The sequence below is a fragment of the Staurois parvus genome, unplaced genomic scaffold (genome assembly GCF_062004578.1).
Source record: "Staurois parvus isolate SC_StPar_1 unplaced genomic scaffold, SC_StPar_1.0 ptg000235l, whole genome shotgun sequence".
Lineage (NCBI taxonomy): Eukaryota > Metazoa > Chordata > Amphibia > Anura > Ranidae > Staurois > Staurois parvus.
Window position 1 is genome coordinate 8,943,129 of NW_028318031.1, and position 27,872 is coordinate 8,971,000.

Consider the following 27,872-nt stretch of genomic DNA (forward strand, 5'->3'; position numbering starts at 1 on the left):
CAATGTACCATGTATGTAGTTGAAGAGAAGTTAGTCACTGTGTTTTGACTTTTCAGACACCATTACCTCTGGAAGGAAGTGTCTAGTCACACAGCACATTCTGATGACAAAGTTTCATCCGGAAAATGATCAGTATTAAGTTGTGGATTATCCTTTGTTGTCTTACTGATCTTAGATCTTTTTGCTGTTTTTGTTTCTTATAAATATTCAGGGAGAATGTGCTTTGAAAGCAAAGCAATTGACTGCGTTTTAAAAGAAAGAATCTTAGTAATCTTCTTTTAGCTTTTTTCACAGTTCTTTGAAATGCTGACATTTCCCAAGTTCAAGTAAAGTGTAGTCTTCTTGGCATTAAAGATCACTTACAAATTATTTTTCCATAGAGTACCTTTTTTCTTAGCTGTGCCTCTATAATTAAGATGCACTTCCACTAGTTTACATGAGTTATCTTCTTTGGGGAAAACCCAGAAGACATACTAATAGAACAAAGATCTGTAGTTGATACAGCAACCAGCATTCAGGGGTTTCAATGGTTTATTGAACTTCTGTATAACACTGGAGGCATGTAGCATTTTCACATTTCAGTTTGTAAAATAAAGAAACTCTTTCATAATACCGATGGTAGTTATATTGTATACCAACAGTTCTCAGCAAGACTAAAAAATAAGCATAGTGAAGGGAATGTTTAAATACATTCATTTATGCCCTTGTGGTCAACTGTGCATTCAGATCAGTGGTTTACAACAGAGCTACAGCCTTAAATGTAAAGCCATTTATCAAACTAAAATACAGCTTTTAAGTGTTTTATATCTCAGTGCATTAAAATGATGGCTTCCATTGTGTAGGCCTTTGGAATAGTGATGTTGATTAACCAGAAAAGTTAAAGTAACTTGGATTAAAAAAAATATTAAACTGAAGTTCCATGGTAGGATAGTTGCTTTCTAAAATGTAATTTTTACAGAATTTCTTTTTTACATTAGAAGACAGTGGAGAGCTCAGCCACCCAACAGCTTTCTGTGTTTCTCTGAGACTTTGTGACTGGGCATATCTCTTTCTGTTTAATTTTTAAGGAAGCTGTGCTGAAGGATATCATATATAAGATATAATTTTTAACCTCCTTCTGCCTGTAGCCGAGTTAGTGACTCACAACCATTCAGAAATAAAGTCCTTATCTACCTACCTGGTTAGAGGCTTAAAAATATTGAAGCATATACGCCAGGCAAATTACATTTTCGGAGAACAGGTTACCAGTAGAAGCCTATGTGTTTCTCAGAATAGGTTTTCTTCAGTATAGTTGATACTTCAGTATACTTGATACTAAGAAAACCGAAGCAGGAGGCATGATAACTTAAGGAATCACCTGAGAGACTCAGAAGAGCCAACCCAGAAACGATATCCAGAATAACCAATTGCTAAAAACAAAAGATGCAAGTAACTGGGCAACTTAGCCTGCAAGACTCAAGCTTTAATAGATATCTCTTTTGGTTTAAACAACCATTTACAATGAAGGTGTTTATAGGTACAGCTGGTTGCCCACAGTGCCATACTGTAAAAGTGATGATTTGCATAGGTCCACCCACCATAAATGAGCAATAAAGCCTTTTAAATTTGTGTGGACCAGGGATGAGCAAATCTGCCTGGGTTCACTTCAAAGTGGGCACATCAAATTATACGTTAAATTGGAAAGAATTTTAAATTGGAACTTAGCAGCAAACCCCATTCGTGATACTAAATTGTGGCCATTGCCAGAAGATGAGCAATGTCATGATGGACATAAGCAAAAAAAAAATGAGAGAGTTCTTTTAATGTGACTTCTAGGTTAACATGGAAACACACCATCCTTTAAATTGCATGCTTGGGGGATGCCTTTACGTTTTATGTAGCGGTTATCAAAGACAGTGTCAGCAACATCATATTCTGATATTCAGACATTTTTGGATGTGTAATTGATTTTTGTTTTAACTTTTACATTTAGCTTGGCTAAAACAAAACACCAATGACACCCCAGTCCAATTTATTTCAAATGTTGTCACCATTTACAAATCTTTTTTGGCTATACTTTTCTTTTTTAGTCACGGGAATACATTTACTAATGTACTCCTGTGACCCAGGGGCAGAGTTGTGTCATGTTGGGAAAGGATCCTGACAATATTGTTGGATTCCACCCAGATGCCTGACAGCTGGCTCCAGAGCTAGGCCCCCTCCTCATCCTGTCACCCCAGGGAGACTTGGAGGAGCAGACCAGGGGGTAGAGGCTGACAGTCATTGCTCACTGAGAACAGACAAAGAGCTGACTGATAAGCAGTCATATGACTGAACAGCCCTTGGTCTTAGGACTAACATGGGACAGCTGCAGTGCCACACAGACGCTGCGCCATGGAGGTGAGTATATTTTTTAACAACCCCATATATCTCCTTTGAAGCAGACCTTCCATAAAAACAAAATGCCTGTTATAATAAAAGCCCCTGCAAGGAATATGGCCCTGCAATGGGCTTGAGTGCATTCTCCAGGGATTCAGTGTTCAGCTATCCCAGGAGGTAGCAGTATATTATGATGGTGTTATGCACACCTCCCAGAAGCAGGAGAAGCCAGAGCTTTTTTTTTACTTCCTGTTCCAGCAACATAGCAAGCAGTAAATTAAAATATCTAAAAATCCATCCCCCCACCACTTTCTGTACCAGTGACAACCATAGCATAAGAATTTCATCAATATGAGCAGGAGCAGTGAATTGCTACAGTTATGTAACATGCAAATAAAAAAAAAACAGAGTCTTTATTCATGACCTGGTGGGTGAATCTCCCTTTTAGGGAGAGGAAAAAGACTCAAAGGCCAAAGATCCTCTCTGCAACATCAGGGCATGCCCCAATAACCTACACTCTCCATCTCTGGCATAAATTAAAAAAATAAAAATCTCATGTGCAGTGCAAGTGTCTGTGATAAATAGTGCAAAATAAAAAAGTGCCAAGTCCCTTGGACTAGCCAAAAGATCTGCCCAAAAGGAGTGTAAAAAAACATTAAATGACATGTCCTAATGCCAGTGAAAAACTCAATGGTGAACCACTGCCAAAGTTTGTTTTCTGGCACCCCTGGGACACCCACTCCCAGGGGGCACATCACCAAGAGCTACTTGTGTCTCCCAGCCCTTGGCCAGAAAAAAGCAGCCCCATTCCAGAAAGACATTAACACTTAGAGTCCTGCCTTTAACCTGGGACAAGCCTGGTAAACCAATCCAGATTCCACCCAGGAGGAAAAGGATCCCTCTCACCATACCCACCCTATTCCATAAAGCATTACTAACCAGTGCCCCTCATATTCAAGGCATTCCGACGTTCTGTCCCCCAAAAACTTTTAAAAACAGATACTACACTCAATATTTGCTAAAACGTAAAGAAGCTCTGTGTAAGCAGCTTCCTTTCTTAGCTTCGGGTGGCAGCTCAGCATAAGGTAGCCAAGTGTGTGCAACTGGGCAGAGTGTCAGTTATGTGAACCCAGAAATTTGTTCAACATAAGCAAATCACAGGTTTACTCTAAGGCCTCTTTCACATGAACACTGTCAGACAGGCAGCTGAGGTGTATTTTTATCTTTCCTCAGCAGCCTGTCTAAACCAAGCATTACCCACTGGACAGCCTTGTACACATTGTCACGGTCGCAAAGCTGTGCTTTGTGGCATGGCAAAAAATAGGGCTTGTTGCGTTTGGCAGGAAATGCTGTTTGCCATCACACCCTATAAAGATAAACAGGGCCAAGCTGAAATTATACCCAATGATTCCAGAAATATTTCAGAGTGAAATACCTATTGAATCAGGCATGCGAAAGGCAGCATATCCCTTCCTAATCAGCTGCCAGCCATTGACCTGCTGCTGCTGACAATGTGACCCACCACAAATCATGAGTCAGCAGCTAGGCAGCCAACGTGAGCTGTGAGCTTTTTGGCTTTCCTCATTTTTCTTCATAGGTAGTCAGTTCCTACATTAGCTCCATACATTTAAATAGTGGCTGTTTTTCTACAGTTGCAATATGATGGCAGAAAAGTGCAGGGTTTCTGCAAAAGAGATTGCTTGAGGGACAAGAGACTTCTATCTGCAGAGCCATACAAAATAGTCAATAACACATAAATCCTGCACTCATGCTTAATAAATCTCCTATAACAGTAGCTATAAAAAATACCCCTTAGAGATATTAGCAAACTATAACACACAAAGGGTGAGATTTACTAAAACTGGTGCACTTGAAATCTGGTATGGTATGGTAGCCAATCAAGTTCTCATTCTGGTTCTCAATCTGGTATCTGGCATGGTAGCCAATCAGCTTCTAATTTCAGCTTGTTCAGTTAAACTTTGACAATAAAACCTGGAAGCTGATTGGTTTCTATACAGAGCTGCACCAGATTTTGCATCATGCAGTTGTAGTAAATAAGCCACACGTTACAAAGTTTGTGTGTTATACCATAAAAAATATTACATATACAAATGTGGTCAAAAATTTATGTGCATGTTTCTTTATTCCAGTTTGGCACTGATGGGGACCATGTGAGCAACTCACATAACAATTGCTACCTTCGGCATGATAGTAGCTCATTAGAATTAATAGGCTTCTTGTTCCCATAAGCTTTAGTAGCATCATTATACATACTAGACACTCCCTTGCTTTAACTACACCTTAGTGATACCCTGAAGCTTGAATGTTATTATGACTGTAGTCTTCTTTCATAGTTAAAATCTTATGCAACCATACTTTATCTGGTGTTTGTTCACATTTATTATAATGCTAAGCTTTTACTGGCATGCATGAAAAAAAGAATTATCAGCACAAACCAATACATATAGAGTGGATGTGTTACCTGTAGCAGCCTGTGAGATTTGTGCTTTCCTTTTATACCTGCATTATGAAAATGACCACTAACGTTTGTATAGGAACTGTTCATCTACAACCTAGAAAGCAAATGTTTGATTGGTTATGATGCACAACTGAAATATATTTCTTAGTTCTATCTGATTAAGCCCACCTGCTGTTATTTGCTGCTTTCTCTGCACAGGTAGTCTTTCATGTACTCCCTTCAGTTCAATGAATTCTATTTATTCTGGTACAGTGATGTTATTATATACTGTCACAATCTAAGACAGCGTTTCGTATACGGGGGCATCCCTCCCTGGAGTTTTTGCGATATCTCTGTGTCTCCAGAGAGCTTATTCCTTTTCTGTTGTACACCGTCTCTGTTTGTTTAGTTGGTTGGCAGTGATGTGACAGGCATAGCCCCTCATATTATAATAGTGAGACGCTTGCTGGTTTCTTGGTAGACACACATTCCTTTTGCTTAATGGACTGAGTGGTTTGCCTTTTCAAACAGTTCTTTTCTTTCTCAGCCCTTGTCCATATATGTAGCCTGGAGGCATACATGCCAAAGAAATTGAAGTATGTAGTTCCCTCCCTCCAACCTTTTTCTTTTAATTTCTATGTAAACTGAACTATGTTTGACTAAAGGTAGTTATCGGGTTTTTCTTATTATCCTTTCTTTTCATTTATACTGTGGCAGCGTGGCTGGAACGTGGCCCAAAACCTCAGGGTGAGGCAGAGCCCCCAGGGAAGTCAGCCAGGCAGGAGGTACTGCAATTACAGGCACACGACAGCCCCAACCCGCCCTCCCTCCCTCCAACTCATATTCACAATCTGGGAAACAATGCAGAACTATATGTGCCACAACTGGAAGCAGTACAGTGTGTCCAGCCTTCTAATCTACTAATACTAAGTTAGTATAAACTAATACTAATTACCAATACTATGTTATCTATTATTGAAAAGAAATGTTGATTTACATTTACATTCAGGTGATTGTAACTGTATTAGTGCACTTGCAACAAAACAGCTGAGTACTGTCCATGATACCTTTTTTCATTTGCAGCAAAACAAATAAAACTTTGTGTAACAGTACTGCTAGGACCGAGAATAAAGCTTCGTACAAATGATGAGAATATCAGACAAATGATTGTCCATTTTGTTTTGCACGCTAGTCTCATATCGAAAATGAAGAGGTTACTAAAGTTACAAAAATTCTCGTATGACAGAATACAACTTCAGAAGTGATGTATGGCATTATATTGTATTGTAATGTATTCTTTTGTCTCTGAGCATGTGCGGTCTGGGTCACTCATTTTTTGTTTGGACTAATACTGTACTGATTAAACCAAAATTGTTTGTTCTGGTTTTGTATGAGAAAAAATGTTGTGCTTGTCCCTTTGGATAATTTCGTATGAACTGTCATAATCGGCTCTCAAAAGCTGTGTATTAACTATCAGATTATCGGACAATTGTTCTAAAGCGGTATCTTTCGTCCGATTTTCTCATTGTGTACTGGGATTAAGGGGACACTCCACTAGTTTGTCCTGAAAATGAAACTGTTAGTGTAGATAAAAAAGTATCACAGACATTACTCAGTTGTTTAATTTATGAAATTTCTTGTAGAACCTAACTTTCTTAATTGTAGATATGAATTGTTAATTGGATTCATAATAATAATTCTCTTCAACTAAGACAAATCTGCACACACATATTCAGGTGAATTAAAATATAAACATTTACAAAAAAATAAAAAGAGTGGAGTTGCGCTTGTGGTTAATAAAAATAAAAAAACCCAGCAAGCCCACTACTAGATATGGATGGGTATAGAACCTAGATAAAACAGTGCTGCTCTAATCAGAATTTGTATGTCATCACAATTAATTCTGTGCAATAAAAACAACTGATAAAGGTAAAAGTGAAGATAAATCAAAAAATTATATTGTATACAATACTAACAATGGTGTCACAAAAATAACAAACCAACCTTTAATTGAACAAAATTGTGTTATATTGTCATCCATATTCTGATTTGCGCAACACTGTTTTTTTTCTATAAAATTTAATATTTGCTGAAAAAGATAACAATGCCAGATTATCTAGATTCTCCTAACTTGGTGAATTAATGTTCTCATGCAGAAAGTATCTAGCTGAATATCAAAGAGAGCCAGTAATAACTGGGTTTATGTAAGAATCTGGATATGCAATGCTTAGTTAGAACTGTGCAGTTTAATTGTGATCTTGCTATAAATTGGAAAAATAACTGCAGATACATACAAGTATGCCTAGCTGTCGGCGCCATTAATTCATGTGAAATCCCTTTAGATAAAATATGTGCAGAGTAGACAACAGCACTTACTGATTTTCTCAAAGTGTGCCTGAGGTTATAATTCTTTCTTTCTTTCCTTTAGCCTAATCACAACTGAATTAAGGGAGTGTTTAACAGATACAGCGAGAGATGTAGTGCTCTCACATTCTGCCTGGAGGGGCCATATAGAGAGTGGGACATTACAGGGTGGGGCCAGACTACAATCTTCCAAGCGTTTTAGGAGGGGGACCTCACCTGTCTGATGTCAACACCTCTGGGTGCGGCCAGGTTGGAATGTGACGCTCCCAGCACTGGCCGCCCAAATAATTAATCTCATATGACTGACAGGTGGCAGGAGGCAGCATATAAGCTTGAGTGCTAGACTACAGAAGCACAAAGTACAACTAAATAAATACCTCTCCATCCACATTATAGGCCCATTCAACACTATGTTGACCATTTCAGGAAGATGTTGGAGCAGCAGTTTAAACATGTTCTTTCTACACTGAATAAACAGTGTTCATGATTTCTGTTTTAGGATCTGTAGGAAATGACAAAGATCCCCTGTTTTTCAATTATTAAATGCAATGTAAACATTCAGTGAGGGGGTTTTAAATTTTTTTGCGCATACCTATAAATGTATACAATACTAAGATTTCCTAGTTCACTGAACTCTGACCAAAAAATGATAACTGTAATAAAAAAAGTAGACATTTTAGAAAAACAATTTACCTTCTGAAAATGTATTTTATGAAGTGTATCACTGAAAACAACAGTACAGAACTTTTAATGTTCTCCCCATGTAGAGATTTCCAATCAAAGTAATATTAAAGCTTCTTTTTTTTTTTTAATAAAATGTCATACTTACCTGCTCTGTGTAATGGGTTTATAATGGGTTTGCACAGAGCAGCCCCTAACCTTTTCTTTTCGGGTCCCCTGCCAGAGATCCTGTCTCCTCCCTTTTGACCAGCGGGGCGCTGGTCTCTTGCTATGGGGGCACTGGTGCGTTCTTTCTCCTGAGCCCCATTCTTTGCATCCATAAGACACAAAGAGCCATATCTCGGCTTGCTCCTGCCTCACTGGCTCACTGGCTGTGATTGACAGTAGTAGGAGCCAATGGCTCCCTCTGCTGTGTCTCAGCCAATGAGGAAAGAGAGACCTAAGACAGCCAAGGTTCCCGTGCACATTGCTATATCGACAGAATGCTTAGATGAGTATTGGCGGAGTCAGCACACAGAAGGCTTTTTACCTTAATGCATTCTATTCTGTCATAAACCTTTGGCCTGTACAACCACTTTAAGGAAAGTGTGGTGTATATGAACCCTAATAATTTACCACTTAAGGTGTATGTCAAAGTGAAATTTGTTTCTAGTTTTGGATAGAGTGAGGAAAAATTAGTACCCCTCTCAGGTTTTCACTGCTATCCAGGGTTCTGTTAGAAGATTTTTACTCTCAATTCGTCCTTTAAAAATTATTTCACCAGACAGGAAGTGAGTCAAAATCAATCGAAGTCCCGGATAGCAGTAAAATCCAGAGAGGGATTCTAATCCATCCCTACTCTATGCAAAACAAAGGCTGGCCTTACGCTGAAAGATCTTTTTTATTTCTTCCCAAAAAATCAGGTTTCTATATTTTTGTTACACAGGCCATAAATCCAGTTGCAGTAAAAAAAAAAAAAACTGAAATGAACAAAAACTTGTGGTTTATGCAGTTATATAGAAAATTGATAGATGTCTTATCACTCAACAAAACTAAATAAAGATTTGACTGCCTATAGCTGTCTATAGGTGGCATAAGTTGTACATCAAAGGTAAATCTATTTTTCTACAGGCACAAAATGATTTACCTTTTATATGCATAGCCTATGTTCAAGCCAATCTGTTACAGCTCTGTAACAGCAATTTCCTCATATTGTTGATTTTACCTAATGGATTCTAAAATTGCTCTTCTGGAATCTTGAAAAAAATCACATAACTAAATGACTTATTAAAGTCCTTAACTTAATAGTATGCTGTTATTTGTTATTGGTTTTGTGCCGTAAAAGAAACAGAAAAAGTAATGGCAATGATTGAGTACAGCTTATTGAGGAAGCAGACAGGTGTCTGGTATTGGAACCTGGCATGAACACACATTGTAATAGGAATTCTGAGTATGATGCCAAGACCCTGTAATTCAGCAGGCAGGTGGTGTGGAGAGGGTTATATTCATTGGAATGTTCTTTTAAAACGTGTTATTATTAATGTACCCCAATCTGCTGTTGTTCTCTGACTCGCCTACCTGAAAACTGCTTATTTAAACATGACATTGCAGGTGAACCTGAAAACAAGGAGCTGAATGGAAATTGCATGCCAAGTAACTTGAGCCATCATTGCAGCAATAGGCATACTGGATATCACTTGCAAGACATACTTCCTCAGGCTATATTTTTCAACTGTTTGTTCTGATTTTCTAGTACATGCAAAATGGTTGGATGGGTACTAGTAATGGAATTCACAGACTGTTTAAAACTGGATTACTTCACAATGGGTGCAGGTTCAGGTGAAACAAACAGGAACTGGGAGAACAATTTCACCCTTGTGTGTAGGTTAGGGGACTCAAGATCAATAAGATAGATAGATAGATAGATAGATAGATAGATAGATAGATAGATAGATAGACTAACTGTTATTGTCCCAGTTGAATAACACTTATTGTCAATATATGGATTATTTTTATACATAGAAATTCTCCAATAGATTAGGTCAAGGAGCACTTCCATCAAATGTTCATTATTTCTCACTGGACACTCCTTTAATATTTGACAATCACAAGTTATGATTCAGTCACGCACAGGTTTAGGATATCATTGTGCATCCTAAAATGTCCAAAAACGGAACAAGGTTTTTGTTTGTTAATTGTTCATCAGAGTTTTTGATAAATTTTTTTTACAGGAGTAATAAAGTGATTGTAAAGTTTTAGTGCCTTGAAAGGGCCACCGTAACCCTAAGCGATCATTAACTTTCCTTATACACCACAAAAGCTGAAAATCACTTTTATACCTTTTTTAATGCAGTATTACTCCCCATCACATGACTGCAATCCCCCTGTGGTGGCATTCATGAGAAGGCATGTGACAAAAGGGGAATAAGAGGCAGGACTGAGTGGGGCGGAGCGGAGTTGGCTGGCTGGGAGAAATGGGACCGACAACGGTACATGGAAGTGTCAGTGAGCAGCCACACTTGGCTGCTCAAACCAACCGTTGTCAGTCCAAGAGAGGAGGGGTTCTGGCTGGCTTGATAGTTGTTTCTAATCCACCATTTATAAAATAAAAGGTGGATAATACAGAAGTGGATGCCTTTAATCATAGAATTCTGGGGGAGATTATCGTTCACGCCTAGAATTTTACTTTAATGTTACAGGCAGGAAACAACTGATCAGTAAATGTGGAAGAGAGGGTTAATAATCCGCATTTTTTTTTTCATTCTGACTTTCTGATACATAGCAATCCCCCCCTTCTTCTCAGTGAAGTTTGGAATAAAGGAATCTAAGACAGTCTTTCGCAATTTAACATTTAAAATATGTTTATCTTTTGGCTGCATTTTCTATATCCGGAGGCTACATGGATCTTTTGTATTTTAATCCATCGCCTGAAGGCATGAGCTGTGTTGCACAATGTCCTACAGCATTTCTGAAAGCTCTGTTACCTTAACGTCAGCCCTGACTTGAGAAGGCATCATACAGTGTGGGCAGAAGTTGGAAATAGAAAGCATTGTACATTAACATCAGTTATTTATTTGTTATATGTGTCCTATGTATTTTTATTGTTCAGTATACTCAGCATATCTGTTGCTCTTTTAGGATGCAGTCATGGTTCTGTTAAATCAATGCAGTTTTAATGCAGCCAATAGTTCTATTCTAAAAGAGAATGCATAAGAATAAACAGTGTAGGGCTCATTGAAGGTCCACTATTTGATTGCATTATTGAATACCCAGTCAGGATTTGCAAGAATTTTTTAAAAATTTTCCGTGTAAATGATTGGACATTCAAAGTGAGCACAGCTTCACCGTATTCATTAGTGATTAATCATCAGATGAATAGCCCCTAATGGATCTCATGCATGAAAGTGTCTGTAAGAACTGTCTATGTAGCTTATACCAACCACTCAGATACTCCTTCTTCTCACAAAGACATAAGATAAAGCTTTATCTTAATATTAACATCATCAGGTCTATAAAGAAGTGGGTACCAGTAAACAGTTTTGGCTAGGTTTGAATTTTCAGCTAATTGTCACTGCTTCCCCAAAATAAGGCAGGTCCATAGTTTGTTTGCAGTTTCCAATATTTCATAAATATGTATGCTTGGGCAAGTGTGCATGTTCATGAATTAAGCAGTTTATCTTTAATAACTGTATGACCAAGCCATTTTTCTGAGGTCAAATTGTACCCACATATATGACCACAATTTCATGTCTATGGATATCTAAAGTAGAACTCCAAACATATTTAGGTTTGCTATAGCTGTACAAACATGTAGTAGACTTTGCCATCCATGGAAATGACCAATTCTTATAAATATTGATTCAGGTGCTAGCCAACCATATATTTAGGGTAGGGCAATACAGAAATTATTCAAGAGCCACATGTATATACCAATGTAGGAAATATTACTTGGCATCATCATTTACTGGTGATTCATATATAGGCTAGTTATCACCGCAGAAATATAAAAAAAAAACTATATAAAACATAGCTGTGTATCTTGGCTGTAAAATACAAAGAAGCCCATAACACTACTCTAAATAATCTAAAATGTAATATGCATACTACACTATATGCTCAATCCAGTGTACTAATTACATATAACAGTACACTTTCTTTTGTGAATCATATATTTTATTCTGCTGCACCCATTATACACAGCATTAAACATTGTTTATCGGATTGTTCTTGCAGCTGGACATTATGTATGGGATATGGTAAATCAGGAGGTAATAGTAATAAAATGATTAGCATCTTAACCTGGATTATGAGCATAGAATAGGCAGATGTTAGATTGCAAAAGCCACTAATTGTGATATGAACCTGCTTTGTTTTTAGCTTTTTTGGTGAATTACTTTCAGTCATTGATAATTCTATATCTATTTGTTTCCAGTATTCTACTGACCTCAAGAAGCTGTACTGCCAGATTGCCAAAACTTGTCCAATTCAGATCAAGGTGATGACTCCTCCACCACAAGGGGCAGTTATAAGGGCAATGCCAGTCTACAAAAAAGCAGAACATGTAACAGAAGTTGTAAAGCGATGCCCAAACCATGAGCTCAGCCGGGAATTTAATGAGGGTATGAACAAATACTGTCATAGAACTGAATTATGGATCATAGATTTAAACACATCTTATTATTTTCATAGCAAATGTAATTGATTTCAGTGAAGCAAAGAGATGTGTGTAAAATACAGTAATCCTTGGCAGCCAATCTGAAATTTTTTGTGTTTTCTAACTATACATATAATAAAGTGGAAATTTGCTGGTTTGTTGTAGGTTCTTGAGCTTTGCACACTTTGCACACCCTTTTCTCTGATTTTTCCATTCCTAGAATCAAAAACACATCTCTTCCTGTGCTAAATGTAAATGAACACGTTGGTGCCAGTAAAAGCCCCACGCATGTCTCTAGGCAGTAGACCCCAAAATAAGCGAATATTGTCTAAATACAAGAGGCATGTACATTGTGAACCTTGGTGCACCTTGAATATTTTTTTACCAGATCTGTGCAGAAATCCTGCATTAAAGTTTCATTTTTGCTTGAGCTTACTGCTTTCAAGAACAGTCATCCTGCTCTCTCACCTTGTGCGCAATGACTGGTCTTGTATCCCCCTCCTCCTGTAGTTCTCTGCCTGAAGGTAGCCTGAAGTGTGTGGTGTTTTTTAGATCTATCACACAACTCTTCTCTCTGCACAGGATATGTACAGCACAGTGATGGCACTGCTACTTTTATTGGTTTGCAAAGGCAGTTGGTATACATAAAGTTAATTTATATCCTCTATGGCTATTGAGTAATACGTTTACATGAAAGTTTTTGTGCCCAGAGCCTAGCTTTAGGGTCCATTCACAATAGGAACTGCATGTGAATTGCACAGGAATGCCCTGAATGCTCCTGGACCATTAACATGAAGTTCTGTGCAGTGCAATCTCGGCTCATTTATATTGAATGGACTAAAATTGCACTGTACACATCAGAAGTAGTGCATGCACTACTTTTGGAAACGCAGTGCAACCAGATCGCATGGTACGTTTGTACCATGTGATCCTGTGCATGAAAACACATAATTTTGCACTGACACCTACTGCAGTTTACAAGGGCAGTGTAATTGAAATATGGTGCAGGAAACTGGCACAGAACTGTGGTCTCTTGCACCAAATTCTTGTGCAAATGCGCCCTAGATCTTTTGTTATTCCTTAGCTGGTGAATGCAGGGGAGCTACAGAAGGAGCCACTTTTTTAAAGCCTATCAAACAGGCGTTAAATAAAGAATTACAGATCATGCACTACAGCCTGTGAAAGAAAAGCTTTTTAAATAAGGAATGCAATTTGCAGCCTTGAAAATCTTTTCACGAATGTACAGTTCTCAGACCTTTCATTATAACAGATGTATTTATGTATAAGTAACTTTCACAGACATAAAGTGTAATGAGTGTTATTGCTTTCAGTGATTTATTTTCTTTATCTGTAGGGCAAATAGCTCCCCCAAGCCATCTTATAAGAGTTGAAGGAAATAGCCATGCACAGTATGTGGAGGATCCAATCACTGGCAGACAGAGTGTTCTGGTACCATATGAACCCCCACAGGTCAGTGTCACTTAATAATCTGAATCATCTTTGGAGGTATCAATATTATTTCTAAACTATATATTTTGAAAATGTCAATAGAGTTAATATACTGTCAAATATAATATTTCATCTCCATGAAATTCTTTATAGGTTGGCACTGAGTTCACAACAATATTATACAACTTCATGTGCAACAGCAGCTGTGTTGGAGGAATGAATCGCCGACCAATATTGATCATAGTAACGCTGGAAACAAGAGAGTAAGTAAACATACTTTGTTTTATTTGATCTTGCACCTAAATCCTCTGCACAGTACAGAACAATGTACAATACTCAACAGAAAGCCAGCAATTCTTTGTAGAAAAAAATGTTTTTTGTTCTGCCCTACTAAGCTACTACAGAACAAATGTTATTCCCTAACATTATTCATATTCATCATTGCAGTGAGGGGGATTTACTAAAACTAAAGAGTGCAAAATCTGGTGCAGCTCTTCATAGAAACCAATCAGCTTCCAGGTTTTATAGTCAAAGTTGAGGAAGCTGAATTTAGAAGCTGATTGGCTACCATGCACAAGTGCACCAGATTCTGAGCGCTCCAGTTTTAGTAATCAGTATGTTATGCTAATTTGTTATTTACCATAGTCTATAACAACATCATTTTTTTTTACAGCGGTCAAGTGCTTGGGCGCCGGTGTTTTGAGGCTCGGATTTGTGCTTGTCCTGGAAGAGACCGTAAGGCAGATGAGGACAGCATTCGCAAGCAGCAAGTCTCAGACAGTACAAAGAGTGGCGAAGGTATGAAACAATGTAAGTGTCTGCAATATGGCTTGTAGCAGCAACTAATGTTATTACCAGAATACTAGATATGTGTTACATACATGGGAGCATAGATGTAAGCTTACTAGCAATTCTAGCAGTTTTTTGGAACAGAAAGGACTATTTAAATAAGTTAAAAATTAATTATAAAAATGTCTTTTGATGTTTCAGGTTTTAGACAGAGCACACATGGAATTCAAATGGCATCTATTAAAAAACGGCGGTCACCAGATGATGAAGTGTTGTACATACCTGTAAGTCAATACATTGTGCATTATTTCCTAACTTTATGCTACTACACCTCTGTCAAATTTCCTAGCAAATGTATAGTTTATACCATAAGTGTATGCATCGGGGTTGATTTACTAAAGCGAAATAGACTGTGCACTTTGCAAGTGCAGTTACACTCATTTTCCACAGACCTTATTAAATGTGGTGAAGCTCTGCTGATTTCCATCAGCCAATCATGTGCAAGCAAAAATTATTTATTTTTTAAACTTTCCTTCCCCCGATTGGGTATTCTTTACAAAGGGAAGCTTCACCACATTCACTAGGCTCTGGGTGAAACTGCACTTGCAAAGTGCATAGTCTATTTGCCATTAGTGAATCAACCCCATTTAGTACCTCTAGGATACATTCTTAGGCACTGTAATCCTAAGCAACTAGAATCCATCGAACTTAAATCAGACCATTACAAGGTAGATTCTGATTCGTTAATATGAGTTGCTGCTCTTAAGAATTAACACTTAAAAATAATGTAATCTTTCTGATGTTATTTTATTATTATTATATAATATATTATTATATTATCTTTATTTATCATACTTTTTATTATATATGGTTCATTGCTAAAACAGATCAAACACTAAAAACACTATGCTCAGCGCTTTCATTTTTATTTTATTGATATTTGCAGGTAAAAGGCAGAGAAATATATGAAACTTTATTAAAAATTAAAGAGTCTCTAGAACTTATGCAGTACCTTCCCCAACACACGATTGAAACCTACAGACAACAACAGCAACATCTATTGCAGAAACAGTGAGTATATTTATAATACATAAATAGATCAGTTATATGTACTTTTCCAAATCTGACCTGTTTGTGCCTGCCGTTTAATTTGCATATGCATGCATTATTTTAAATGACATTTATTATGTCCAAGTCTGAGTTTTTTTCAATTCCAAATTATTTATCTTGCTATTTTACTATTATGTATATGTTTTCATACTGCAGATACCATAAAAAACAATGTGTAACATTGGGAGATGTGATTCTAAATCTATAATTAAACTCAAATTGTAGATAATGAAATCAACCAGCTCTGATGGCACTGTGCCATCTAAATCTATATCTGTCAATCAGGACAATTCTAATGTAGTGAATTGCATTTACCATATTTTATATGAACAACTCAAAATCCCAACTCCTTTGCTACATCTAGTGAGGACTTTTTGTTGGCTGTCACGGCTTCTTATTTTTTGTGTAGTTTTTGAATAATATACTATTTAGAAGTGGGCATTATTAAATTGGCTAGGGACAAGAACAGAAAACCACCCTTTTTTTTCGCAGTAACTAATTTTTCAATAACTGTGGCAAATAAAAATGGAGAGCAGACATTGGTAACATGCATCATTATGGAAACCATTCTCTAACAGACCAAAATGCAAATTAAACTACTTTTTTAGTTAGTATAATTCTATCCCCTTGTCTATTCAGTTGAAGATGAGCCCGTTCCATTCATGGACTGGCTTTGTAATCAAAGTGTGTGTACTCTGTAGTATCTTAGTTCATTTGTCATCTATTGTTGTCCCTAATCTCATAATCCTTGTTTTTAGTTATGCATATGTATTGGAATGATCAAACAACAAATACGTAGGTTTTGGTTTACATCTGGCTTCTTATAGTTATAGTTGACTAAAAATTACCCACCTAGCCATCACTTTGATAATACCCACTGAGGAGTTTTCTCGTATTTCTTGTCCCAGTGACCTGGGAACAGGAAGTGAGGGAAAAATTCCTGATGGGGAACACTGAACAGCCATTAAACGTAACAGAGGTTCTAACTTCTAGCCCTTTATCACTCTACTCTCCACTTAAAAACATTGATTCATCCTATCCAAATGTTTTTGTTTTCTTTTTTTGTATTTTAAGATAACTCATTAGGTACATGCACTTGATTTATTATGCAATTTTTCTCTTAAGCTGCATACAACAAAAGTTGACCAGTAGGAACACAATAGAACGCTCATGACCTCAAATTCATACTGTAGTGTTGATTCTAATGCCAGTTAACAAAATAAAGGTACCAGTAGCAGAAAACAAAATTATGAATGCATTCAATAATAAAGTAATAGGTACTTTAGGGGTTATTCAATAAAGAGACTATGACTTACAAAATATTGCTTGGCCATCTAGTACTATTTAGACAAAGTATTATATTTTTGCATCTGGAATAATGTTACAATGCAATTCTTTAAGTCATCCAGACATAGAGTAGTAGGGAATAACCCCATGCAGACTCCATAAAGATAATAGGCTGCTTTCTGCAAAAAGAAAAAAGTGGATGGTTCAGTTTAAAGGATAAGTTTACCTTATGGAACATTTTACATGTTTCACCCATTTTTAGGGTGGAACATGTAACCTGTTTCCACTCTCGGAGCCACTGACCGCACTACTGCATCTAGCTACATCTAGTGGGAATCTTCTTCCCCTGCTAGCTGTCACTTTGAAAAAAAAAAAAAAAAAACTCGGCCAAGCGGGGCTCCTCTAACAGAGTTTTGTGAATGGAAAACTATGAGTACTGACAACCTTTAAGCTTGTCAGCTTGTAGTTCTCAGTGAACTACCATGGTGCTGTTGAGCTCTGTGGAAGTTCGTTGCCTCTTCCTGTCAGTGTGTATCTGCCTGCCTGTACGAGCAGACAGATTCTCTGACAAGTTTGCAGGAGTCCTCCATGGCACCCATGATCTGCTATTAGTGGGTGCAATGTTTTCTAGGCTCCAAGTAAAAAAAATAATAAATACACAGTTTGTTTTACCTGCAAAAAGATGTGCATTTATTATTTTAAAAAGGTGAGTTTTTTAAGGGACTGCAAAGAAAATTGCTGCCGTAACTCATCAAATCATTCCATCAGATTTCTTTTCACTGTGGTCAGATCAGTAAAAAAATTAGGTATGATTAGTTGCTATGGCTTACTGCAATTCAATCTTTATTGTATTAAATAAACCTACATGTTATCTTCTAGACTGGTGAAAAAAAGAAAGTTGTTCCTGAAATTAATGTACTATTGATGGTATATGCAGCATATGGTTAAAGTGAGATCAAATTCTATGACATTTCCTAAGATGAGAAATAATAACAAAGAGAAAATAAAACCAAAAATAAACAGATTTAAATGAATCTCTTTACTGAGAGATTTCCCATGCAGTGCAAAAAATAATTAGCTGCCATTGTACACGGTTTGTAGAAATATTGACTACCCTTTCACGGTTGACATTACTGTGCATATCATGCTTCTTTCGTCCTCTTTCATGTCTTCCATTTTGCATGTCGGATTTCTTTTAATGCATTTCGTTTATTTTTTCTCACTAACCCCCGCACCTCTATGATCACAGTGTGACTGCTCAAATTTCAGCTCACCCACAAAGATAAAAAAAAATACATTACCTAATGTACCAATTAGGCATTGATGTATTGTTTCTCTATCAGCAAAGTTTCCTGTGTATTATAGTTTATGTACTCACATGTATCAGTTCAATACTTGACAGTTTATAGTAAATGTTTTGTAGGTCACTGTATTAAATACTATGTGGGGGAAAGGCCAATTCCCATTCTAAGTTAAGTCATTACGCATTCAACAAAAATGCCGAAAAGGACCCATATCTATATAGCATTTGATAGTGTGAGAAATTTACCAGTGTTCTACCTTTATACCTTTTGACAATAATAGGTTATTTTTTTGATTGGATATGCATATAAACATTTCAACAGTTAAACCCAATGGTTCAGGCCCTAACTGCAACTATCACTTTTAAATTGACTTTAAGGGGAAGATTTACTAAAACTGGTGTACACAGAATCTTCTGCAATAATGCATAGTAACCATTCAGAGCTGAAGTTTGAATCTTATTGGTTACTACCCACAACTGCACCAGATTATGTGTGCACCAGTTTTAGTAAATCTCCCCCTAATTCAAATATTGATATAAAAAATCTGCAAATAACACACAAAACTGCATCTTTGTTTATAGGGAGACTTCCAATGTAATATTTTTGGGGACACTTAAACTAATTGTAAATGCAAAATGTTTTTTTTTTTTTTTTTTTGCATTTTGAATAGAATAGAGAATGGTTAAGATCCCCTGTTAGTTAATTCATGAATTTATTTAATTGTTTTGCAATGCATCACTTGGAGAGAGTTTTCTTCACTTCCTGTCCTGTAAATACAGCAGGAAGTAGGAAATTTCTTCCAAGTAAGGGGAAATGCTCTTATAGACAGTTGTCCCTGGAGCAAGTGCCCCCATTGGAAGATTTACCCTCTATTTTTATTTTAGTGACATCTCTGAATTGTGGAATTTTCCTTACTTTCTGTCCATACAGAGAGATAATCCCCATAAAAGGACCACAGTATAAACTTTATAAACTGTCATTCACTGGCCCGTGTGTCCAGATTTGGTCCCATGCCTGGTAAATATGGTAAAACTGGCCAGATAAATTCTAAGTTCAGTCAGGTGTGATAGTTTTTCTGTACATAACCAGGGTTAGCCTGATAAATATTTCAAGAGAAAACAGTAGGGTGCATTCATCACTAGGCATATGCAATGCTGTACATCATAATCTGGTAAAGATAATATTAAATTTTGATCGGTCAGATAATAGAGATAACGCTAATAAAAGATTACAAGTGTCCCAAACTAATAAAAGGCTGCATTCTATAGTATTATGCTTGACTTGTTATTTTAGATTTTAGGCATTTAGATTGTTTTGTTACTGGAGATATATCAAAACGGAAAAGCAGAGGAAGCATTAGATTTCATTCTACCTAGAGCATGCTGTTAGCTCCGCACTCATTCAATTGGCTTGAATTTCAGGAAATTACAGCGCTGGCACGTGTTGTAATCCCAACATTGTAAGCCTTTGTTTTTAGACCTATGTGGTACACTTGCTCTTTCACGTCCAGGTTCTCAGAAAGGCAATATTGTATGATTATTTGTTCTATGTGCCAAGTTTCTCACAATAAGGGACAGATTTAGAAATCTTGTACTTCTGGCCAGAACATTTTACTTGTTTTGTCCTTAATTCACTTCTGAATGTGAAGCTTTTGCCTCATTCTCAGACTGTAAAGATTAATGATTCTTTCCCATAAATACACAGGAAAGAAAAGTTGCTTTATTGTCTAAGTAGCCAGTAAGCTAGAATTTGATTGGCTGCAGAAATTTCATTTTCATATAGTCTGCATAAGGGGATCTATTATGCTTCTGACATTCTCACTATGGTGTTTTTTAAGAAAATATTTTCAGTCTGGTAAAATCATTCTAAGTTTCCCTCAATCCATCATTTCATCACACTGTGGTCATAGTGGTGTCACTGCATCTTTCAACTCTTCATGGTCATCAGCTCTTGTTCTTTTCTTCTCTGGTTTCTTTTCTACAGGCTCCTAACGGCCTGTTTCCGGAATGAACTTATGGATCCCCGGGCAGATCTTCTGAAAGACAAAGATTCTTTCCCAAAACACTCCACATTTTCTCACCTCCCAATGTATCCATGAACTATGTATGCACTTTCTAACTGCCCTACTCATCCCCACAATTTAAGAAAAGGAACATAAAAAAGGACTTTTTCTGGGGAATCATTCTTCATTGTAAAGGGAATGATGCTTTTCCATTGGGAAAAAGTAAATTTGAACTGTTTCTACAATATTGACAAATTGATGGATTTAAAGAGAAGAATGCTCCATGACAAAGTCTGAAATGCTGCAAAATTGTGCTGTCACTATTGTGTATGTCTTCATTTGAAATGTAATCGTTAACACTGAGTTACAGGTAGGGACATTTTATACAGGGTTTATTTAAATAAAAAGTGATACTTTAGTGCACTCTGCTTGAAATAAGCACTTCCTGAGTTTTTTTGGTTTCTAGCAGAGCCTATTGCATTAGATCCTAAATAAAATATCCCTTGTTTGTGCAAATATGCAATATAAGAGTCTGGTTTTAAAGTGAGAGTTTAACATTCCTACAATATCTACTTCCTTATGCCTTTTTTTTTTTTTTTTAAATCAAAGTATTGTTGATAGCATATATACCACAGGAATTATTTAAACTCTGACCACCACTAAAAGGCAGTACAAGTCCAATGATACTGAGGAAAGTACACTAGCTCTTTACAACCAGTTTACTGATGCCCTTACTGGTGTAATATGAATTCCTGTTGGTTTCTAAGAGTTACTGGACTTCTCTCTACTTGAATGCAGCTGTCCATAGTTCTACATCTGATATGGAAGGAGAACTTCATAAATGTTTTGCAGAAGGCTTTGTAACAGTATGGTACTTGTAATTCAACGTCACAACAGTTGGAAGGTACCAATTTGCACAAGACTAAAGGCATATGATGTATCTCATACCAGCCTCAGTACACAACATTGAGCAATGTGGTATGCACTGTTTGCACCACTGATAATACATTGTACTGTCATGCACTGGTGCCAACAGTGGATTGTCAGCAGTGGCCACAAGAACTGCCATTGTACTGAACTGTCATGCATTGACTTGCCTAAAATGACTTTTCATGGGCAGTACTCTGGTGTAAAGTGGCTCTTAGTGATGCCTTTGTAGAAGAACTGTTAAAACAGCACATTCTACAAGTTCATGGGATGACATATTTAGCCTTTTTTTCCATGGTGAATGTAACCTTATGTAGCATTCTATAAAGGGACTCAAGTGTTGATTTGCCATTTTAACAGTTTATATGTTTTTTAGCTTCTGCTTGCTGGTGGCAAATACTTGTCTGGAGTATGTAATATATGTTGTGCTAGATTTTGAGCTGGTCTCAAATGTAAACATATATTTTTTATAATATTTTTGTGTATTGTAATAAGAATGTTGTATACTAGGAAGAGGCTTTTTCCTAGCTGTTCATGCTTATGAATGCTGGTCATTTGAGATAAGTACTGCTGGACAGATCTAAATGAAAATGTGTGTTCCTTTTATTTCAGACAATGTTAACATATTGTCTGGAGTGCTTGTGTTTATTAAAATTTTAGGGGGAATAAGTTAAACAAGTCAATGTTTTTAAATCAATTTCAGAGCATGTTATACCCAAAATTCTCTACAAAAAAGGGTCAGTGCACTGAACACTTATATTTCAAGTGTACAGCTGGCTACTGATAGATTGAATTATTCAGTGGCTTATTTTATCTTGTGCCAAATGGCTCCTATGAAAAAGCTTTTAGCTGATGTTTCTGGTTTAGTCGCCTAGTCACCTCAGTCCTCTAGCATAAGATACACTGAGTAAAACCTTATGCTTAGAGTGCGATTCCTTATAGCTGATAGGTAGACCAAGCAATCCACAGGACATATATGGGCCAGGTTGGTAATTCAACCTGGTGGAGGGCAACGAAAATTTATTTGCCTTGAATAGCCACCCGTTTAGTGTTTTGATATTGGATACTATGTGGAATGAGCTATAGAAAGATAATATTATAACGTATACTATCTTCTACTATCGAACCAATATTTACATATGTTGTAGTAATAGTTTTTGTGTAAGCAAGTGGCACGATTGTTCAACAGTAAATTATGAGAACTATAATTCAACAACTAGTGCCAACAATCAGATATCAGCTTTAAACAGTTTAGTGTGGCTAGAATAATCAGTCCAAACTGATTGTTTGCCATGAATAATGGATTGCCATTGCTTTTTACAATTTTAATAATATTGCTATTTGCAATATTATTACAGCCTAAATGCAGAAAAAAAAATCGGCACAAGTGAAATAAGTTACAGTCAGTAGGATGTGTCCCTTGTGTTGATGTCTCTTCTTTTAGGGAATTTCTCCTCCGTCCATGTCCCCATGAAGGGAGCAGGCCTATCAATCATTCACCTGTCCTCCATTCATAGATTGTGTTTCATTCATAGAAGTTGTAGTACAGCATCTATGAAAACTTTGGGCAGAAGGGGCAAACATAGGCTGTTCATGAGAGCCTGTGACAACCCCTTAGTTCTGTCCCCTGTACCAATTTTTCTTATTTTCTTTCTTTATTATTATATTGGCTTTACTTAGGCTTTAGAGCAAATCTGTAAAGATAAAGATGGAATATTCGATTTCTTCCATTTCTGACCTGGCTTAAAATGAGCAGATGTGGAACCTTAATGTGTTTCTGATCTTGGTTTAACTACTGAGTTAGTCATTGGTCTGTAACATGCATGCAGTCAGTGAATTCTAAAAAGTCTAAACTCCCATCCTACATACTTGTCCAGGGTCTGTGACATATTAGATAGTAAATCAGGGATCAGGATTATAACCCCACTACCTGAACCTTTAAAAGCACATGTGTAATTGCAGATTTCATATTTCTATCCTCATAGGGTCACTTAGCTAAAGGTTATTGTGCTCCATGATATACCTGTCTGTAAACATAATGTGTCAAGATACCTGTAGTATCTAAAATGCTTGAATGTAATATGCCAAATATGTTTAAATCAATGTTGTGCTTTCTTCCATTTGCCATGCTAATAATGCAACAGGTCACTCTGCTAAGTCTTTCTGAAATAAAATGTAGTGTTGAATAAAAAAAGTGGGAAAATATTAATGCTGTTTGGTCAAATTCCACTGGGTTTCCCCTTGGCATCTTCTTGAAGTGCTGTTTCGAGTGACTGCATGTTCCTAATTTCCAATAAATATTTATGCTAGCTTATCTTGGACATCAGATGTGTTTTTGTTCCAGTTCCTGTTCTTTGTATTTAACTCTTATCATGAGTTCACTAAGACAAAAACATCATTATAGCTTTTGTAGCTTCAGTAATCTTGCATCATCATCAATGGAACAGCTTTCAAGCCTGTCACTTGATAGGCAGCAGTATGTATATACAAATTCTCAGGCAAGCCTTTCTCACAATGATTTAATAAAAGAAGTCTATTGAGGTTTTCAGAGAATTTGATCTGAACTGCAGTCCAATCCTTATGTAGACAGTGGGCTGAAAATAGCTCTTTGGATTTCACACATTAAAACTACTGCTGCTCACACATACTAAAATATTTGGGTACAGCCATGCACTTTTTAGTTAACGCACACGCCAAGGGTCCAGCCATTCTGGATTATTGGATCTTTTACTTTAAGCACTGTTTACAACCCCCCCCTTCTCCAATACACACAGACACACACAATTACAAACATGCAAGTTGTTAGATAAAGACTGTTCAATTGTTTTCTAAAAAGTAGATAACTCTGAAGAAGGCTCATGAACTCCCCAAAATATTGTCACAGTACTATTTAAAGTGCACTTTTACTGCAGTGGTATTTATCTTTATCATTAAGTATCATTTAATATATTTTATACCTCCTAAAGTATGTATATATGTAATGCAGCTGGGTTCTTTTTTTGGCACAGTTGGTTCAGGTCAAAGCAAAGCATCACAATAAAGATTTTTATTTTGAAAAAATTTGTTATTTTTAGCTGACAGCCAATAACATTTGAAAATTACAGCCACATAGTTAAACATCATTTCCTTGTATTAAAGCTTTGTGAATTGGGCCTAGTGTATTTTTTCTATATTAAAAAAAAACAAAAAGAAAAGGAGAGAAAAGAAAGTTAAATAAAATCATGAACTTGCCTTTATGATCAGATTCCTTTGATTCCCCAGAAAAAGTGATAACCTGATATTAAATGATTTGTCATTATGGGCAAGCTATCTGCTTTGATGTATTTTATTAATTCTCAAACAGGATAAATTGAATGTAATTTACAGGTCATATGTACCCCTTAAACCAACAGTACTTGAAGCAACCCTGGAGGTACAAGCACTCCAAATTTAGAAACACCATTTTGGATTTTCCCAGCTAATCAAAATAGCAGTGAATTTTTACTGAAATCTGAGGTGTGAAACTGAATCTCTAGGTCTTGCAGTCTGTGCCTCAGGATATATGCTCATTGCCTCCTCCACTTGGCTTGCTGCCATATACCTGGAGGGCAGTGAATGATCCTATCTCTTCACATACCTGCCCGGAAGATGTGTGCGCTGATACTGGAATGATGGAGAAAGAAAAATATCGCTTCTTCCTCATAGCAGTTTTAAAGTGATAATTCTGGACCTTGCCAGATTTTCATGCTGACGGAAAGAAAAACTTGTAGTTAAAAAAAGGAATTCTTTCATAAAACTACTTTACATAACAATACTGTTAAAGAACCTTACTTCAAAGCATGTTACAGAGCCTAAACTCAGCAATCAACCTTGAAAACATGTTTTTGGCTAAACAGAAAACCTTTAAAAAGGTAGTCATTTAGTTAATAAGAATACCTTTCCCTTCCCAAATAACTTTTGCACATATTTTTTTTTAATATATACCTAAAAACATATTATGCTTTGACTTAGTCGATCTAGATCTAGATTGTTATGGCAGTAAATTCTTAATCTATGTCAATATTAATGAAAAAAAGCGCCAATGCATTTATTTCTTGTGCGTTACTAACCCTCAGATGGGTTGTATCTTTGCAGATCGGCAATACAAAGTCAGCCTACCTTTGGTTCAGTCTCTCCTCCCCTCAGCAAGATGAATAGCATGAACAAGCTACCTTCTGTCAGCCAGCTGATGAACCCACAACAGAGAAATTCCCTTACTCCAAATGCCATGTCTGATGGAATGGGGTCAAACAGTAAGTATACCTTTAGCCCGTGTTGTTATGTTTACTGGAAACTTCATGTGACATATGAGAGATGTATTTATAATTGAATCTGAGATGGGTTTCATCTCTCAAATGAGACAACCATATTTGTTAAACAATGCAGGCATCAAATAACTAAGTGCAAAGTTTAGTATCACGTAGCGAAAATTCAATTCATTTCACTGAAGTCACATTAGTACAAGACAGATTTGTGTTTGGATGCCATATGTTTTCCAGCTTTTACTTACTACATTGGTTATTGCTACCTTCTTTAATAAGCTGGATATAAGCTTAAAGCAGAGCTCCACCCAAAAGGGAAAGTTCCACTTTAAGTCTTTGTCCCCCACTACCCATTAAGGATTGGCACCTTTGGGGAGCGGGTATGTGAATTTGACAGGTACCTGCTCTCACTTCCGCTGTGATTCCCCCTCCCTCCCCATAGTCTTCTGGGACACATGACAGGTCCCAGAAAACTAGGGGGCCATTCTCAAAGCACAGCGCTTCTCACACATGCGCAGTGGGCACCTGGCTGTGAAGCCCCAAACTGTCACAGCCAGGTGCCCACACTGAAGATGCCGGCACCAGGGAGAGAAGCCTGCCGGTGAAACCAGCCATGGTGAAGACACCGCTGGACTGAGGAACAGGTGAGTGGCTGTATTTTAAAAGTCAGCAGCTACAGTTTTTGTAGCTGATGACTTTTATTTTTTTTTTTCAGCTGAAACTCCGCTTTAACATAAATGTATTTAAAATAAATAGGAATCTAGTAGACATTTGAGATGGTATGTTATATTTCTATTCAGGTTGTTGTATAACCTTCCCATATTTTTGGATTAAAAAACAAAGCACAAGTTAACCTTATCAATAAACTTTATTACTTATGAAAGTTCACCTTCAAAGTAGTCCATCCACTAGGGTCAAATCCACTCCATCGGCCAGGGTGATGTCACATCCTCTAGCAAGTAGTTCCATGGCAACACTGACACTAAAGAGCGGTATGGGTCTCTTCAATGAACAGGCAATGGATTTCAAAAGATTCTGATGCTGAATTTCCTTGCACTTTGAAGTTTTCATCTTTAGCAGTAAACACATAAAAAGAAATGGCAGTTGCTTGTTGTTTCCACATAAGTACTCCCCTCAAGCAGGAGAGATCAAATGTAAAAATTTGCTGTGTTTTTAAATCATTTCTGAAGACGGAAAGCTCATGATTCTGAATAGATGTTAGAAAAACATTACAGCCAAATACATCCTAACCTATGGCATAGAGTAAGCATTTGCCAGGTGTGCAGATATCCTATAAAAGCAGACTTACATGGATTACATCCATGACATTGTTACGTTGCACATTCTTTCTTCAAGCAGGCAACAAACCATTTTCCCTGCAGTGCTTGAGTTTGTTGTTAGTTTCAAATACTTTGGCTGCAGTTCGTTAGCTTTTCTACAGTTCCCAGAAGTTGTAATCCTTTAATTGTTTCTGGTCTCAAGACTGCAAAAGATAAAGAATTCAACCAGAGCAAAATATAAAATAGATGATATGTGTTTGAGCAGTATCCATGTGGGTTTTAACATTGTCAGAAACAAAATGAAAAAATGTTTCCTTATTGAATTTTCTGTAATATTCTAGCCTGCTGTCACCTGCAATCTTTAGGTTGCTGTGGGACGCATATCTACTGTACAGTGCCTTTACAAAATGTGGTTCAGTGATTGCATTGCTACACCATTTTTAGAAATATTTTACTGTATTGTTGCCCCTCAAAACATCAATGGTTGGATATATAGGATTCCTAATAGGGCCCTTGTATTAGACATTATATTTGTTTTACTCAGTTTGAATTAGGTGAATGTATTTTTGGGTTTCCAGAACACTTTCAAACTGACAAGACCACAAACAATCACAAGAAATTTTGGAACACAAACACAAGTGAATCGCTTTTTTGAACTAGATTATTATAGATGGATCAGTCTATGTATGATATATAGTTTTATTTGCAATTTTTCTTTTCTCTTGTTAACAGATCTCATGATGGGGGCACACATGCCAATGCCTGGTGATCTTAATGGGCTCAGCCCTCCTCAGTCATTACCACCTTCGCTTTCCATGGCTTCCACATCACACTGCACACCGCCTCCCCCATACCCCACAGACTGCAGCATTGCCAGGTAAGAATGCAAAGTAATGACAACCCCAGCTACATATCCCAACACATTCAATTATCAAGTGCTTCTGAAGAAG

General features: G+C 36.9%; 1 protein-coding gene across 4 annotated transcripts in view; it reads left to right on the forward strand.

The window, feature by feature from the left end:
* Window positions 1-27,872, forward strand: part of TP63 (tumor protein p63) — a 194,353-nt gene that overhangs the window by 159,730 nt on the left and 6,751 nt on the right. For 3 of the 4 annotated variants that reach the window (XM_089680150.1, XM_089680147.1, XM_089680151.1), the window contains 8 exons: window positions 12,273-12,459; window positions 13,849-13,964; window positions 14,097-14,206; window positions 14,617-14,753; window positions 14,934-15,016; window positions 15,679-15,803; window positions 25,476-25,633; window positions 27,655-27,799. In XM_089680150.1, the coding sequence (XP_089536276.1) occupies window positions 12,273-12,459; window positions 13,849-13,964; window positions 14,097-14,206; window positions 14,617-14,753; window positions 14,934-15,016; window positions 15,679-15,803; window positions 25,476-25,633; window positions 27,655-27,799 (1,061 nt within the window). The remainder of the gene's footprint in view (window positions 1-12,272; window positions 12,460-13,848; window positions 13,965-14,096; window positions 14,207-14,616; window positions 14,754-14,933; window positions 15,017-15,678; window positions 15,804-25,475; window positions 25,634-27,654; window positions 27,800-27,872) is intronic. The other variant, XM_089680149.1, reaches the window with a different exon arrangement.